At 34.6% G+C, this 15,110-nt stretch overlaps 1 protein-coding gene across 1 annotated transcript; it reads right to left on the bottom strand.

Moving 5' to 3' along the window:
* Positions 1-458: 458 nt before the first annotated feature.
* Positions 459-1,421, bottom strand: LOC109701941 (olfactory receptor 5K3-like). The gene has a single exon (XM_020187379.2). It carries the CDS (start codon positions 1,419-1,421, stop codon positions 459-461), a length of 963 nt encoding a protein of 320 aa, XP_020042968.2.
* Positions 1,422-15,110: the final 13,689 nt, after the last annotated feature.

The following is a 15,110-nucleotide window of genomic DNA, read 5'->3' as shown; positions in this document are numbered from 1 at the left end:
GGTTGTTGGGTTTCTTACCTATCCTCATACTTCCCTTGTGTGCTCTCCCCTTATCATGTGATCAATACAACATCTAGATATCATCTCATCCCTATTACAATGGCCATAATCAAGGACAACTATAACAACAAATGTTGGCAAGGTTGCAGTAAAGCAGGAATCATAATACACTATTGTGGGAATGGAAATTACTACAAACAGTACAGAAAACAGTAAAAGACTTCAAAAAATCTAATGCTAGAACTGACCATGTGATCCAGTGATACTTCTCCTGGACATCTACCCAAGGGAACATAAGACAATATATAATAGAGACACCTGCTCACAGATGTCTGTCCTTTTCAAATGGTTTTGACTCAGATACTATCATACATTAATAACTATAGTTTGATTTTAATGTGTAAATTTCTCATTTTCTCTGTACCTGAGAAAAAGGTAAAATCAAGTTGCAATCATTTTTACAAAGATGATACTTGTTTCAGAAAGTAGCAATATGGTCTCATCTTCATTAATCTTTTCATAACCTTTATTACTTCTTGATTTCTTAGACTATAAATAAATGGATTTAATAAAGGAATTACTAGAGTATAAAAAGTAGCAATGGGTATACTTTTATCCCCTTCATTAACTGAACTTGGTTGAGCATACATGAAGAGGCCAGAACCATAGAGTATTGACACAGAGAGAAAGTGGGAGGCACAGGTAGATAAGGATTTGGATCTTCCCTCTTTGGATTTCATTGTGAATATAGTAAAAAGGATATAGAAATATGATATAAGGATTACTAAAATAGTAAAAATTAGAATCGAGCCTGCCCACATGAATAGCATCAATTCATTGATAGAAGGGTCAACACATGACAATCTATACAATGGAAGGACATCACAAAAAAAGTGATTGATTTGATGAGACCTACAGAAAGTTAACCTAAACAGTAAACCTACTTCAATAATGGAATGCAGGTTTCCAGCAATGAAAGCCCCTGAGGTCATCTGAATGCAGAGTTTCTCAGACATCCTGGTGTGGTACTGCAGTGGGCTACAAATGGCCACATAGCGGTCATAGGCCATTGCTGCCAGAAGAAAGCAGTCTGTAGTTTCAGCAAGACAGAGAAAATAAAATTGTACCATACATTCATAGAGAGAAATCCTTCTGTCCTCAGAAAAGAAGTTCTCTAACATCTTGGGAGTGATGGCACAGGAACAGCAGGCATCCATCAGAGCCAGGTTTCCCAGAAAGATGTACATTGGTGTGTGAAGCTGATGTTCCTTGTAAATCAAGGCTACCAAACCAAGATTCCCCACCATGGTGATCAGATAGATGGCAGAGAAGACCACAAACAACAGGGTCTTCAGTTCTGGATAATCTGTAAATCCTGTGAGGATGAATTCAATTGTCAAGGAGAAGTTGTCCTCAGTCATCTTTAGCTTTTCTGTGGAGATAGATATTAGTATGATACAAGATTTTATTTAAGTGTATACAGTTTTTTTTGCTATCATAACAGATAGAGGCTTTACTCATTCAATAATTTTCCCTATCTGTGGAATGAAGCATCTTGTACTTTTAGTGTGTATTTGCTTTCTTAAAATTTCAGCATCAATGATCTCATAATGTGATTCTCAGGATTAACAATGATGAATTTTGTAGTATATTATACTGGGGAGGATGCTTAAAGAGGAAAAACTATCTCTTTATATATTTATGCATGAAACTATAATGATTTGTTTTTTTCCTATTGGTTCATTGTTTCCAAATAATTTCAGTGCCATCTTTTTAAGATCACTAAAAGGAATCTAAAACAATTTTCCTAAAAATGTTTCTTTTTCTGGAATGAGAAGAGTGCTTTTATATATGATAATAAAGGAGAGATGGTCTTAGAAAACTTATAAGTAATATGTATGTCCTATATATAAATTAGAAAGATCACTAAGGATTAAATTGTAATATTTATCCTTATTTATAATTACCATGTTAATATAAAGAATACATGTGTATAGATTATCACATCTCTCATCTTTCTTTGAATGTTCCGTACTTTTTCAGAAACAGTAACTCTTTCCTTACTATTGTTCCTGTTGCTGTGTCCCAAATATCTTAATCCTTCCTCCTTTTTGTAAGGGATAGGTTATTTATAATTCTACTAAATAAAATTTACCTGAATGTTCAAAACCACACTGATCTCATTTTCTAAATTGTAGATCAGGCCTGGAATAAGCAGCACCATCCACAATTTCTTCTGTGATATCTGCATTGCTTTGTTTTTTAAACATGTGTCTAAACATTATGATATTGTTGATGGTTACATACTTCTGGAAAGGAACTAAAAGTTACTCTGGGAAGGCTGTGGGTCTAGATCAATGGTAAACACTTTGGCAGCAAGCACAATGAACTGTTTATGATCCCCAGCAACACATACACACATACATACAGAAAAAAAATAATAAATTAGGTACCCAGAAGACATAAATAATTCTAACAGTAGATCAACCCTATTGACCTGGGATGAGTTCTAGTAATGATCCTTGCAGACTTCTTTGCATTTGCACAAAGACAGTCTTCACTTTGGAGAGGAATCTATAAGGATAATTTTCAAAATAATTATCATATTATGTATATTCCTTCTATCTAAATTGACTATTCCACTATTTTTTATTCCCCATATAATTATATAAGATTCTCTATATAATGCTATAATAGTTAAAAGGTAACAAGTACAGGCTAACATTTATGTTTCAGTTTTAACACTTGTAAAAAGAGTAAATCATTTAAATCCTTGAAGAATTTTAGATTCACATTATGTTTTGGTTTAAGAATTTGTTTCCATCCAGGATGGGGGGGGAAGGGAGTATAAAGGAGAATGGTTGAAAGGGTGAAATCAAGTATGATATATTTATTATATTGTAAAATAAATGTACCCCCACCCAGTACAATAATAAAAATGTGGTTACTTGTTATTATTAAAGCATTTGTTTGGGACATACTGACTGAAAAATATGGTTACATAAATTAGAATGTCAAAATGATTTTGTATATGTAATCCAATGGACAACACTAGAAATTCGTTTGTTCTAAAATATTAAATATAAACCATGCAATTATTCAGTTAAGTTAGAAATTGCTTTCAAGCCCAGTGCCTGTGGCTCATGTCTGTAATCCTACCTTATTAGTAGAAGTTGCTTTCAATGTGCATGCCTTATGTAGTTAGTAGATTTTTGTGTGATTTTACCTGTATGTTTTGAAATCTTATTTTGTAATCAGAAAGTCATAACAATTACAGTGTTGTACTCCTTCCCTGATCCACGTATCAATAAATTTTGAAAAGCACTAGAAAGAATGTTACTAAATTTAAAGTAAAAATAAGCTAAAATTGTATTCTTATATTTGTATTTCAAAGAGTAGAGCTTTTTCAAAGTGTACCATTTGCTTAATAGTGAAGGTCTCAGAATTTTGAAGTATTTGTGGATCTTGTCCTCTAAAGCATTTGGGAATAAGATAATGAAAATCTCAATGACTACCTACAGGTCAGTGCTAGTAATTATGTCCCTTAACTACAGAGTTGAAGCATTCCATCAAATCCTAAAGGGAATTTTCTGCACTGACATCAATATATGCCTATGGGGACATAAAGTCCTGAGTAGCATAATACTTGAAATTAATTAAAGGTGTGCTGTAAGACAATGAAGTTAAAGTGAATGACCTTCACTGAAGTTTGATTGAAGATCCTATGATGTTGTGTAACTAGATAATTTTCACAGCTTTATTATATACTGTGCATAAAATGTAAAGCAGACATAAAAAAGTTTCTTGTTGGTTGAAACTCTAATTGGAAGAAGTGTAGTTAATGTAGTTTATGAAAAATAATTCATATTTGGAGAGTAAACTAGAATGTGCAACAGACTGAACAATGTTCACCAATTTCTTACTATGTGATTGTCTGCAATCCACAATCTTGTTGCCCTCAACTTGTGCTCACTTTAAGTATCTATTGTGTTTAATATTTTTTATAATCCCTTCAATTTCAGTATACGTGTGTCTTTACAACTGAAATGTGGTTTTGGTGGATATTGTTGGACTTGTCCTTTTTATTTTATTTTTATCATCATCTAGTCTAAATTTTTCATTGAGGTATATAATCCACTTCTCGTGGTAAGTAAAGTGATTGTATAGCACGTCTGAAGCCCCAGGCTCATTCTCCAGAACCGCAAGAAAAGTAAGTTTTCTCCTTGATTTTGCAATTTTTTCAAGTTATTTTATTTGTCCCTTTCTTTCATTCCTTTTTTCATCTCTGTGGTTTGATGATTTTTTTTGTATTGATAAATTTGACTCTTTATTTTCCTTTTCTGTCTTTTCCCTACCAGTGGATTTTTATATTCTCACACAATTTCACCATGGTAGTTTTACTGTCCTTTCACAGTGTAGGGTATCTTTATTTATTTATTTCTTATTTATTTACTTATTTTCCCCTTTATTGTTATGATGGGTGGGGGTACATTGTGGCATTTCACAGGTTCTTACAATGTATCGACTGTATCATACATGAATTCACCTCCTCTACCATTCTTTAGGCATTTTGTTTAAGATCAGCCTGCTAGTGAGGAATTCCCTGAGTTTTCTTTGTCTTAGAACCTTTTCCTTGTCTTTAACTTTGGGAGGATAGCTTTACTGTGTACAATGCACATTCTCAAAATTTTTTTCTTTCCTCTCTGTGAATAGCATCCTACTCTCTGATCTATAGGATATATGTTGAAAAATATTATGTTAGACTGACAGGGATTAATATATATATGTGTGTGTGAATATATATATATGTATACATATATATGTGTGTCTATATACATATATATATATAAATTCAGTAATATGTATGTGTATATATATATATATATATATACACACACACACACACACATCCCTTGATGATTTTCAACATTTATCTTCATCATGTTTTTTGCATGCCTCTCCCTTTCTTCTTTTGGAGCAGCATGAATACATGTTTTTTTACTCCTAAGCTTGGTCTTTTGTTTACTGGCTTATGTCAAAAGACCAGTCTTCAATCCACAAATTTTTATGCTGCTCTATTTAGTCTATTGTGGGATTCTGAACTCTACTTTTTAATTCCTTTATTGAGTTTTTCAACTCCAAGATTTTCAGTTGGTTCTTTGTTCATGATCTCTGTCCTTTTAATAAATTTCTCTTTGAAATAAGAAACTGTTTCTCTAGTATTTTTTAATTGTATATTTTGTACCTCATTGAATTTACTCATACACCACTATTTTGATTTTTTTCAGGCAATTCATTGACTTCCTTTTCTTAGGGATCCATTGCTGGAGGTATGTTCCCTTGCAGGCATGACTCTCACCTTACTTTTTAAAGCTTTTTATTTCCTGGCAATGATACCTACAATTACTGCACATGTATTCCCTTTCTTAATTTTTTCCAGTTGGAAATGTGATATAAATCCAGGGTAGTTTCAAAACTTTGTGCCCTAATTATCCCCCTGAAGAGCTGGGACTGTAAGTGTGTGCTTTGCATCTGGCTGCCACTGTTAATTTTGCTGGTTTAAAAATATTTTAGTTGTTTTTTATTGTTGTGCTGGGTGAAAGTACATTGTGATATGTACAAAAGTTTTTACAATACATCAAATATATCATACAGGAATTCACCTTGTTCATCAGTCTCCTTTCTCCCCACTTTCTCTATTCCTGGAACAGGTATAGTTTTCCATTTACATAACATGTACAAGGTATTTGCACTATACTCACCCTTCCACACACTTTCCTGCTTACTCTTTCCTCCCACTGGCACCATCCAACCCAGAGAGAACTTGTTCATCCCTCCTCTTCTCCAAAATTGTAAAAGAAAAAAATGACATTGTTGTTTGTTTTAGACAGCTACACAATGAGTTCCATTGTGTCATTTCCAGCTAAGTATGTATGGTGACTCAAATTAACTTATCTCCTGTATGTTTCATGTGAATTGCTATAGGGGATGTGTTCTATGATGTTCCTTATCTATTCTATGTTGAGTGTAGCAGTGTAGTGTCTGTGTAGCTTCTTAAATTATCATCAGTGTCAGTCATGCTTGAAGATACTCCACTTGCCTTAGCTTGAGGGGTTTGTGTGAGTACTGCCATCTAGGATGTAACTCTTAGGTACGGCAGGATTACCATGTCTCTCAGTTAGGGATATTTGACTACAGGTAAGAGAATCATTAGTTCTTTTTTAAAATTCATTTATTCATAGGTGCATACATTGTTTGGGCCAATTTCCCCCTGCCCCTCTCCCCAACCTTTCCCCTACCCCTCTCACTTCCAGGCAGAACCTGTTCTACCCTTTTCTTCAATTTTTTGAAGAGAAGACATAAGCAATAATAAGAAAGACAAAGCTTTTTTGCTAGTTGAGATAAGAATAGCTATACCGACAGATTCCTAGCATTGCTTCCATGCACAAGTGTATTACAACCCAAATTGATTCATCACTACCTGACTTTTTTACTTGTTCCTGATCACCTTCCCATATTGACCTCTGATGCTTTAAGGTTACTCTATTAGCTCCTTTGCAGTGGGGACGTCAAATACTTTCACGGTTTGGGTTTCCTACCTATCCTCATACTAACTTATGTGCTCTCCTTTTAGCATGTGACCTAAGTCCAACAACATTGCTGCATTTACCCTAGATCTAAAGTCAGCATATGAGGGAGAACATATGATTTTTTGGTCTTCCGAGCCTGGCTAACCTTGCTCAGAATAATGTTCTCCAGTTCCATCTATTTACTTGAGAATGATAAGATTTCATTCTTCTTCATGGCTGAATAAAACTCCACTGTGTATAAATATCACATTTTCTTAATCCATTCGTCAGTAGTGGGGCAACTTGGCTATTTCCATAACTTGACTATTGTGAATACCGCTATAAAAAACATGGGTGTGCAGGTGCCTCTGGAGTAACTTGAGTTGCATTCCTTTGGTATATCCCTGGGAGTAGGATTGATGGATCATATGGCTGATCTATGTTTAGATTTTTAAGAAGCCTCCATATTTTTTTTCCAGAGTGGTTGCACTAGTTTATATTCCCACCAGCAGTGTAAGAGGGTTCCTTTTTCCCCACATCCTTGCCAACACCTGTTGTTGGTGGTGTTGCTAATGATGGCTATTCTAACAGAGGTAAGGTGGAATCTTATTGTGGTTTTGACTTGCATTTATTTTATGGCTAGAGATGGTGAGCATTTTTTCATGTTTTTTGGCCATTTGAATTTCTTCTTTTGAGAAAGTTCTGTTTAGTTCACTTGCTCATTTCTTTATTGGTTCATTAATTTTGGGAGAATTTAGTATTTTGAGTTCCCTATATATTCTGATTATCAGTCCTTTGTCTGATGTGTAGCTGGCAAATTTTTTCTCCCACTCTGTGGGTGGTCTCTTCAGTTTAGAGACCATTTCTTTTGTTGAGCAGAAACTTTTTAGTTTTATGAATCCCATTTATCTATGCTTTCTCTTAGTTGGTGAGCTGCTGGGCTTCTATTGAGGAAGTCCTTGTCTATACCTATTCCTTCCAGGGTTTTCCCTGCTTTTTCCTATACTAACTTCAGAGCTTCGAGTCTGATATTAAGGTCCTTGATCCATTTTGAGTTGATATTAGTATAGGGTGATAAACATGGATCTAGTTTCAGTTTTTTGCAGACTGATAACCTCTTTTCCCACAACATTTGTTGAAGAGGCTTTCATTTCTTCATCATATATTTTTGGTGCCTTTGTCAAAAATAAGGTGGGCATAGCTGTGTGGGTTCATCTCCAGGTACTCTATTCCGTTCCACTGGTCTTCATGTCTGTTTTTGTGCCAGTTCCATGCTGTTTTTATTGCTGTTGCTTTGTAATATAGTTTGAAGTCGGGTACTGTGATACCTCCAGCATTGCTCGTTTTGCTGAGTATTGCCTTGGCTATTTGCAGTCTCTTATGTTTCCAAATGAATTTTAGGGTAGAATTTTTAATCCCTGTGATTGGAATTTTGATGGGAATTGCATTAAACATGTAGATTGCTTTTAGTAGTATAGCCATTTTTACTATGTTGATTCTACCAATCCATGAGCATGGGAGAGCTTTCCACCTTTTGTAGTCTTCCTTGATCTCTTTCTTCAGGGGTTTGTAGTTTTCCTTGTAGAGGTCATTCACATCCTTTGTTACATTTACTCCTAGATACTTGATTTTTTTTCAGGCTATTGTAAGTGAAATTGCTTCCATATATTCTTTCTCAATTTGTTCATTGTTGGTGTATAGAAAAGCTAATGAATTTGTAAGTTGATTTTGTAGGCTGCCACCTTGCTATAGCTGTTTATGGTGTCTAGGAGTTTTGGGCACAGTTTTTTGGGTCTTTAAGATATAGGATCATATCATCTGCAAATAGGGATATTTTGACAGTATCTTTACTTATTTGTATTCTTTTTATTTCTTCTTCTTGCCTAATTGCTCTGGCTATTCCAGTACTGTGTTGAATAGGAGTGGGGATAGTGGGCACCAATATCTCATTCCTGATTTTAAAGGTAATTGTTTCAGTTTTTCTCCATTAAGTATGATGTTGGCTATATGTTTGCCACATACAGACTTTACAAGTACTTTGAGGTACTTTCCTTCTATTCCTAGTTTTCTTAGAGTTTTTATCATGAAGTGGTGTTGGACCTTATCAAAGATTTTTCTGAATCTATTGAGATGATCAAGTGGCTTTTGTCTTTGATTTTATTAATGTTAAATAAAATTTAATGATTACATTTAATGATTTGCATCTGTTGAACCACCTCTGCATCCCTGTGATGAAGCCTAGTTGGTTGTGGTGAATGATCTTTCTGATTTGTTGTTGGATTCAGTTTGCCATTATTTTATTGAAGATTTTTGGATCACTGTTCATTAAGGAGATTGGAGTATAGTTCTCAGAATCATTATTTCTGTGGCTTATATGAAGTCTCTTTACTGAACTATATAGAATTGAAACTTCTTTCTTTGGCCCAACAGGGTTGCTTGACCACGCCATTGAGTTCTTTAGTTCCCTTTTCTGATATGGGGTGAACAAGCTGCTTAAGGAAGGCTCTAAAACTGATTCTCCAGGCCAATGGATAATAGGAGAAGCCAACCATCTGTTTATTCACAGTGTCAGATGACTGTGAGTGCTGATCCATTTGAGATGTGGCCACCTAGCAACTCTTAGGATTCCAGGTGAAAGCAGTCTCTAGTAGCTCAATACATAGGGGCATGATGTAGGCAGGAATATTTCAGGGAGGTGCAGTGGTGTACATTCCCAAGTATCCAGTAACTCTTCACCCGGCCTCAGGTTTGGTGGGGCCTGAACACTTACCCAGCTGCACATATTTCAGGGGTCCATGACCTGAGTGGGTCTTTAGAGGATATTCTGATTACCATTTTCTTATTCTGTGAAGTCACTCGTGGTTAAGGGTTGATATTAATTGGGGAGATGGAATGTAAAATGCTTTATCCATAGTTCTCTTGTTGAAAAGTCCATCATGCATCTCCATGATGCCTCTGTCATATCCCAGTGGACTTTGCCTGTCCGAGTCAGGGACTCTAGGGAAATATCAAATGGGGTTTCTTAGTTTTGGTCCTATCCAGTGAAGGGAAATGTGACAGGTTATGTAACTCAGTTTTCACTGCCACAAATAATTCCTGAGATGAAGAAGCCAAAAGAGGCAACATTTATTTCGGCTGATGGTATCAGAATTTTCTGTTGCTAGATGGCCAATTCCATTGAATTTAGTCCTAAAGAGAGTCAAACAGCCTAGTGGAAGGATATGGCAGAAGAAAGTTTCTCACCGAAGCCTACCAGGAAGCAGAGGAGGATGGGATGATGGACAACATGAACTGTTTGAGGGAATGCATATAGTGAATTACTCCCTCCTCCTCCATTATTAAGCATCTGCTAATAATGCCATCAAATTATGAATTATCAATGTATTAGTCTATTGATTGGGTCAGAGTCATCATAATATATTCACTTCTCAAAGCCTTACTCTGAAACTGCATGCAACCAGGATGTGTCTTTTAAATTGAGTAGTATTTCACATACAAACCAAAACATACATATTTCTTATGAATTATCCTGTTATTGTCTTGTTTATTTTCAAGTGTTTCTAAATATCTGGCTGAGTTTACAAATAACTTATGTGTAAATTTATATTCTTAAAAGAGGAAAATGCCAACTTTCTGCAGGTTCCAGAATGGGAAAAAATAATTTATGATATTTAAGCTTTATTATGTACTGTTTTATTTTGAGGGATATGACTCTTCAGATCTATGCAATTATGGCTATTTAATTGGTGAGAAGACATATGAAGTAAACAGAATGTGCATTGAATATGCCTAATGTTTTAGGCAAAGCCTTACTGTTTTCTTGAGAAAATTACAATGTGTTTAAAAATAATTGCCTGCTATACTTAAGCACTGTGGGTGAGAAAGTATCATACTCTGGGACATGAAATGTCCCTGAACGAAGATTTCCCTTCATGAGCTAGAAATTGTCATTCAAACAAAGTACAACTTTGGACTATTCAAGGAAGACAACAAGGCAATGATCCTAAAGAAGATCACTCAGCCATTTGAGAATGGTTTGGTTGCTTATGAAACTTCCATGATAATAGAAAAAGAAATTCATCTTGATGAATGAATAAAATAATTCACATCTCATAATGAGCTATCTTTCTATCATCAATGCTTAAGAAACATTGGTCTCTGACAGAGTAATGTAAATATTGTATTGGGTCCAAACACCCAGCTTCATGTACTATTCAGCAATGACTGATTCATTGATTCTAACAAATTGCATTTTCCAAGAACCTACTGGCTAATTTACTGATGAAATGACGTGTCCAATATACAACTGATGTAACCAGACTACATTGTTTACCCCAACTATCAGTGATCATTATATGGTGGTTTACCTTCAATAAGTGAAAAAGAGTAATCCATTTTGGGAATTTGTACTCTGTGCAAATTTACAAGTTGTAGGAGTTTAATAGTCTTGAGAAAAATGGTCTCAAAACAGCATGTGTAATTTAACACTTCACTTTACCTAGTGACCAGGGCTAACACCTTTGTAGCAATTTATGTTGTTATTAAATCCTCCCTCTTATAATAACATGAAGAGAGCATCACGGTTGTGTGCTATTTTTCCTAAATTCCTTGGGACAAGTCTAATCATGAACAAATTTCAGACAAAACAAAGCTGGTGAATATTATACAAAATATTTGGACAGGTCCCTACTGAAATGTCAACATCATGAATGACAAGGAAAGGCCAGATGACTCAGGAGGAAACTAAAGAGAAGTGCCAACTAAATGCACCACTGTTCAGAAAAAAAATGAATAAGAGCCATAATTGTTAATTCTATAACTTAATAAAGAACTGGATGTGGAACAGCTCCTGACAGTCTTCAGAGAGACAACTATGAAATGGGAACCACAATCACTTGCAATTTCTCAAATATAACATCAGTTGATAGATTATAATGGAAGAGTATCTTCAAAGTTTGATAAAAATATTTGTATCATATTTAGAATTCTAAACAAGCCAAATTGTTAATCAAATTGTCAGGAAAAATCACTTTTGAGGGGGTCTAACTAGCCCCAAATAAGTCTTCAATCAACAGAAGCTTGGAATTCAGCATTGCTAAGGATTGGGATAATGATATAGAAATGCATAACAAAATCATGGTGTAAGTAGAAAAGGGAAAGGAAGTCCATAAAAATACTTTTGCCTAATGTTAAAAATAGAGGATGCACATTATCCATTTAATTCAAATTCCCAAACTTTTTGGTCTACTGATTTATTTATACTCTTAAAACATATGTAAGACATAAAGAGATTTTGTTCATGCAGATTTTGTTTATTAGTATATACTATGATAGAAAATAAATCTGAAAAAACACCAAAAAATTAAAAAATATAAATAATTTAACCATTTTATATTTTCTTTAAAATGTTGTTTACCTGTGTAAACATATACTGTATTCATGTTCCATGCTTACTTAATACAAAAATTACTGAAGTTGTTTCTCTGCAGGCTTTTTTCAATCAATTGACTGCTAGATATGTTTTTGGAAATTTATAGTCATAATACTCAGCTTCAAGGAATAGTCTAATGTTTGATGCTTTCAACAAATTTAGATTTCTGAGTTGGCACTGAAGGCTCTCAGCTCCTGATCTACCCACACCTCCCACAGTCACCAAGATCTCCTTGTTCACTCTGCCCCAGTGTTGGTCCCCACTTTCCAATCCCAGTGACATAGTCATTTCCTTAAACACTGATAATGGTCATACTCATTTATCTTTTGCTGCAACTATCAAAATGTACTCAGTATTTTAAGGTATGGTGACTTCTAATGTTACATAATACCTGAATAACAGAGGTAAGGATGTGGAGAAAAGGCAGTGTTTATTCAAACTGCAGATGCTTTGGGCTTGCTGGGATGAACTTGGGCAAGCAACTCAATATATCAATGCTTGAGGTTTTTCCTTAACAAGAACATAAAATGTTTGTATTTAATAAATATTAAAAGACTAGATTAATGCCTAGTATGTAGTACATTTAAAAAAATTAATTTTTCTTTAATACTTGTAGTGTATTTGATAAATATTTCATTTAGATATTTAGAATTTTTATTATGTTCTGCCTCATTCGTGGTAGAACAACATCTCCATCTTTTGTTAAATCTGTGAACATATCAATACTTCCAATAGATTAAGTGCTGTTTTGGGCAGTCATAATGAACTACAAAACTAGTGAAGACACCAATGAGAAAAAAACTTTAATGGATATACACAGTAATTACAGTGATCTCTCTGATGGACGAATATGTGAACCACATGTGATATTTAATTCAGAAAATTTCATCAAAAGTATATCATTTTAACTATATATTCTTAAATCATCATTATGTAGATACTTTAATTCAGAGATTTGAGAATAAAAATGTGGAACACTATATATGAACATATTATTAGCGCATTCTGTGAACACACATTCACATTTAATATATTTAATGAGCTAAAGTCAATTCAAATTCAAATTTAAAAAATATAACTCCCACTGATGGTATTAAGAAAAGTTTAATACTTAAAAATTTAAATTGGCCTGAGATTTTAGGTTTAAGGATTGAGAAACTTGCTAATAACATCATATATATGGTTTCTGACTTTTCTTCACCTTATATGATATACTACATTTAGTTTTTATATATGATGAACCATCCCTGCATAGTTTGAATAAATCCTTCTGGGATTTATTAAATAACTATCACTGGGATTTTTTGTATGATATTTGATTCAGTGTACTACAATTGTATTGAGAAATTTTGCATCTTTGTTCACCATGGTAAGTATTTCCTTATATGATTGTCTGAATTTGGTATCAAGGTCGTATTGTCCTCAACAGATGACCTTAGATGTATACCCTGACTTTAACTTTTTTATATAGATTGAGAAAAATTATTATCAGCTCCTTTCTGAATATTGGTAATATTTGACTGTGAAGCCACCTGGTCCTTATTATATATCATGAGCCAGTGGGATTTTTCAAACTATGCAAGGATGGTTCAGCATATTGGAAAAAAACCAATGTAACATATCACATAAAGAGAATGAAGGACAAAATAATACGTTTGATCATTACAATTGGTTCAAAACAATATTTGATGAAGTTCAAAATTCCTTTATGACAAAACTCAAAAATTACTGTAGAAGGAACATGCATCAACAGGGTATATGTATATCCTGGTTTATATATACATTATATATACATACATATATATACTCACACACATATATGTATATGTATGTAACACACTTTGTCACCTTTGTATTTAACAGGGAAAAGCATCAATGAGAACCTTTTCTTTTCTGTTGTATTTATTTGAGTTCATTTGGGCTTATTGGACCTGAATAACACTATCTATCCCAAAATATGCAATATTTATACATATTATTTATTAAATAGGTTTTCTATGGCTTTGCCCTTTCTTCATCTAGAATATCCAAGAAACATATATTTGTTCACTTTATTGGTACCTCTTCAGTCTTGTAGTATTTTCACTTAATTTTAATTTATTTTCTTATGTCTGATTCCGTAATTTTAAAATGGTAGTTTTTAAACTCAAAAATTGGTTTTCTTCTTGATTTACTTTGTCATTCAGAATCTTAGTTGAATTTTTTATTTCCTTTATTGAGTTATTTAGCTCCAAAAAAAAAAAAATGGTGGCTAGGGTAGGGAATCAGAAATCCTGAGCTCTGTGTCTTCATAAACCTCCTTGAGACACTGGAGTCACACTTGGGTAATTCTGATTGCTTCTAGCCAAAATAACAACCACCATCACATTAGGTGCAGGTAAAATTCAAAGACTGACCCTTAAATAAGCCTTTAATTGCACCAAAGAGCTGCAAAAATCATGCCCATCAGCCAGAAAGGTATGTCCGGCTCCAGCCCTGGGAAAAAAGCCCTTGGCTGCTTATCTTTTCTTTTTTTTTTTTCTTTTTTCTTTTCATTCTTCTCCCAAAACAAGCAGAAGACAGAGCATAAATCAGAATCAAACCTGGCAACATCTTGGACCCCTTGCCCATGGAAAATCTCCCTATACTGAACCTAATAAAGCCATTTTTCCCTAACAGCTGACTCCAAAGCTGCTTGCCTGAAACTGCAGAAGATACAAGTACGCATTGTGCACCACGTGCTGCTCCCTGACCCATCCACCCCCCACCCTGGGAAAACAATCCAGGGCAGCCCCTGGGCAGATTGAACCCCCCAGCAAAACTGAAAGCCATAAACAATGAACTGTAATTAAACACCAACATCGGAGATGGGGGGTGGAATGCTGTACCCACCCTGGAGAATGGCGGAAGGGCAAAGAGCCTATCTCTCACTGCTGAACTGTCAGGGGGGTAGCAAAGGAACTGAACTCTCAGCTCCGAACTCTCACTGATGTGCCATGAAGCAGCAAAGGCTGAGCGTGGAGGCAGGCTGATAAACCAACTGCCTAGAGGAGCTGCTGGCACCCAACAGAAATTGGAAGAGACATAAATGCTAAGAGAGGGAGCAGAGCAACAAACTAACCTCCCAAAGC

Source organism: Castor canadensis, chromosome 5 (assembly GCF_047511655.1).
Source record: "Castor canadensis chromosome 5, mCasCan1.hap1v2, whole genome shotgun sequence".
In the NCBI taxonomy this organism is placed as follows: Eukaryota; Metazoa; Chordata; class Mammalia; order Rodentia; family Castoridae; genus Castor; species Castor canadensis.
The sequence above is the reverse complement of the archived record's forward strand: the minus strand, read 5'-3'. Positions and strand labels throughout refer to the sequence as shown.

Excerpts from the sequence above, each read along its gene's own strand:
- LOC109701941 (XM_020187379.2), bottom strand. The coding sequence starts at position 1,421 with ATGACTGAGGACAACTTCTCCTTGACAATTGAATTCATCCTCACAGGA.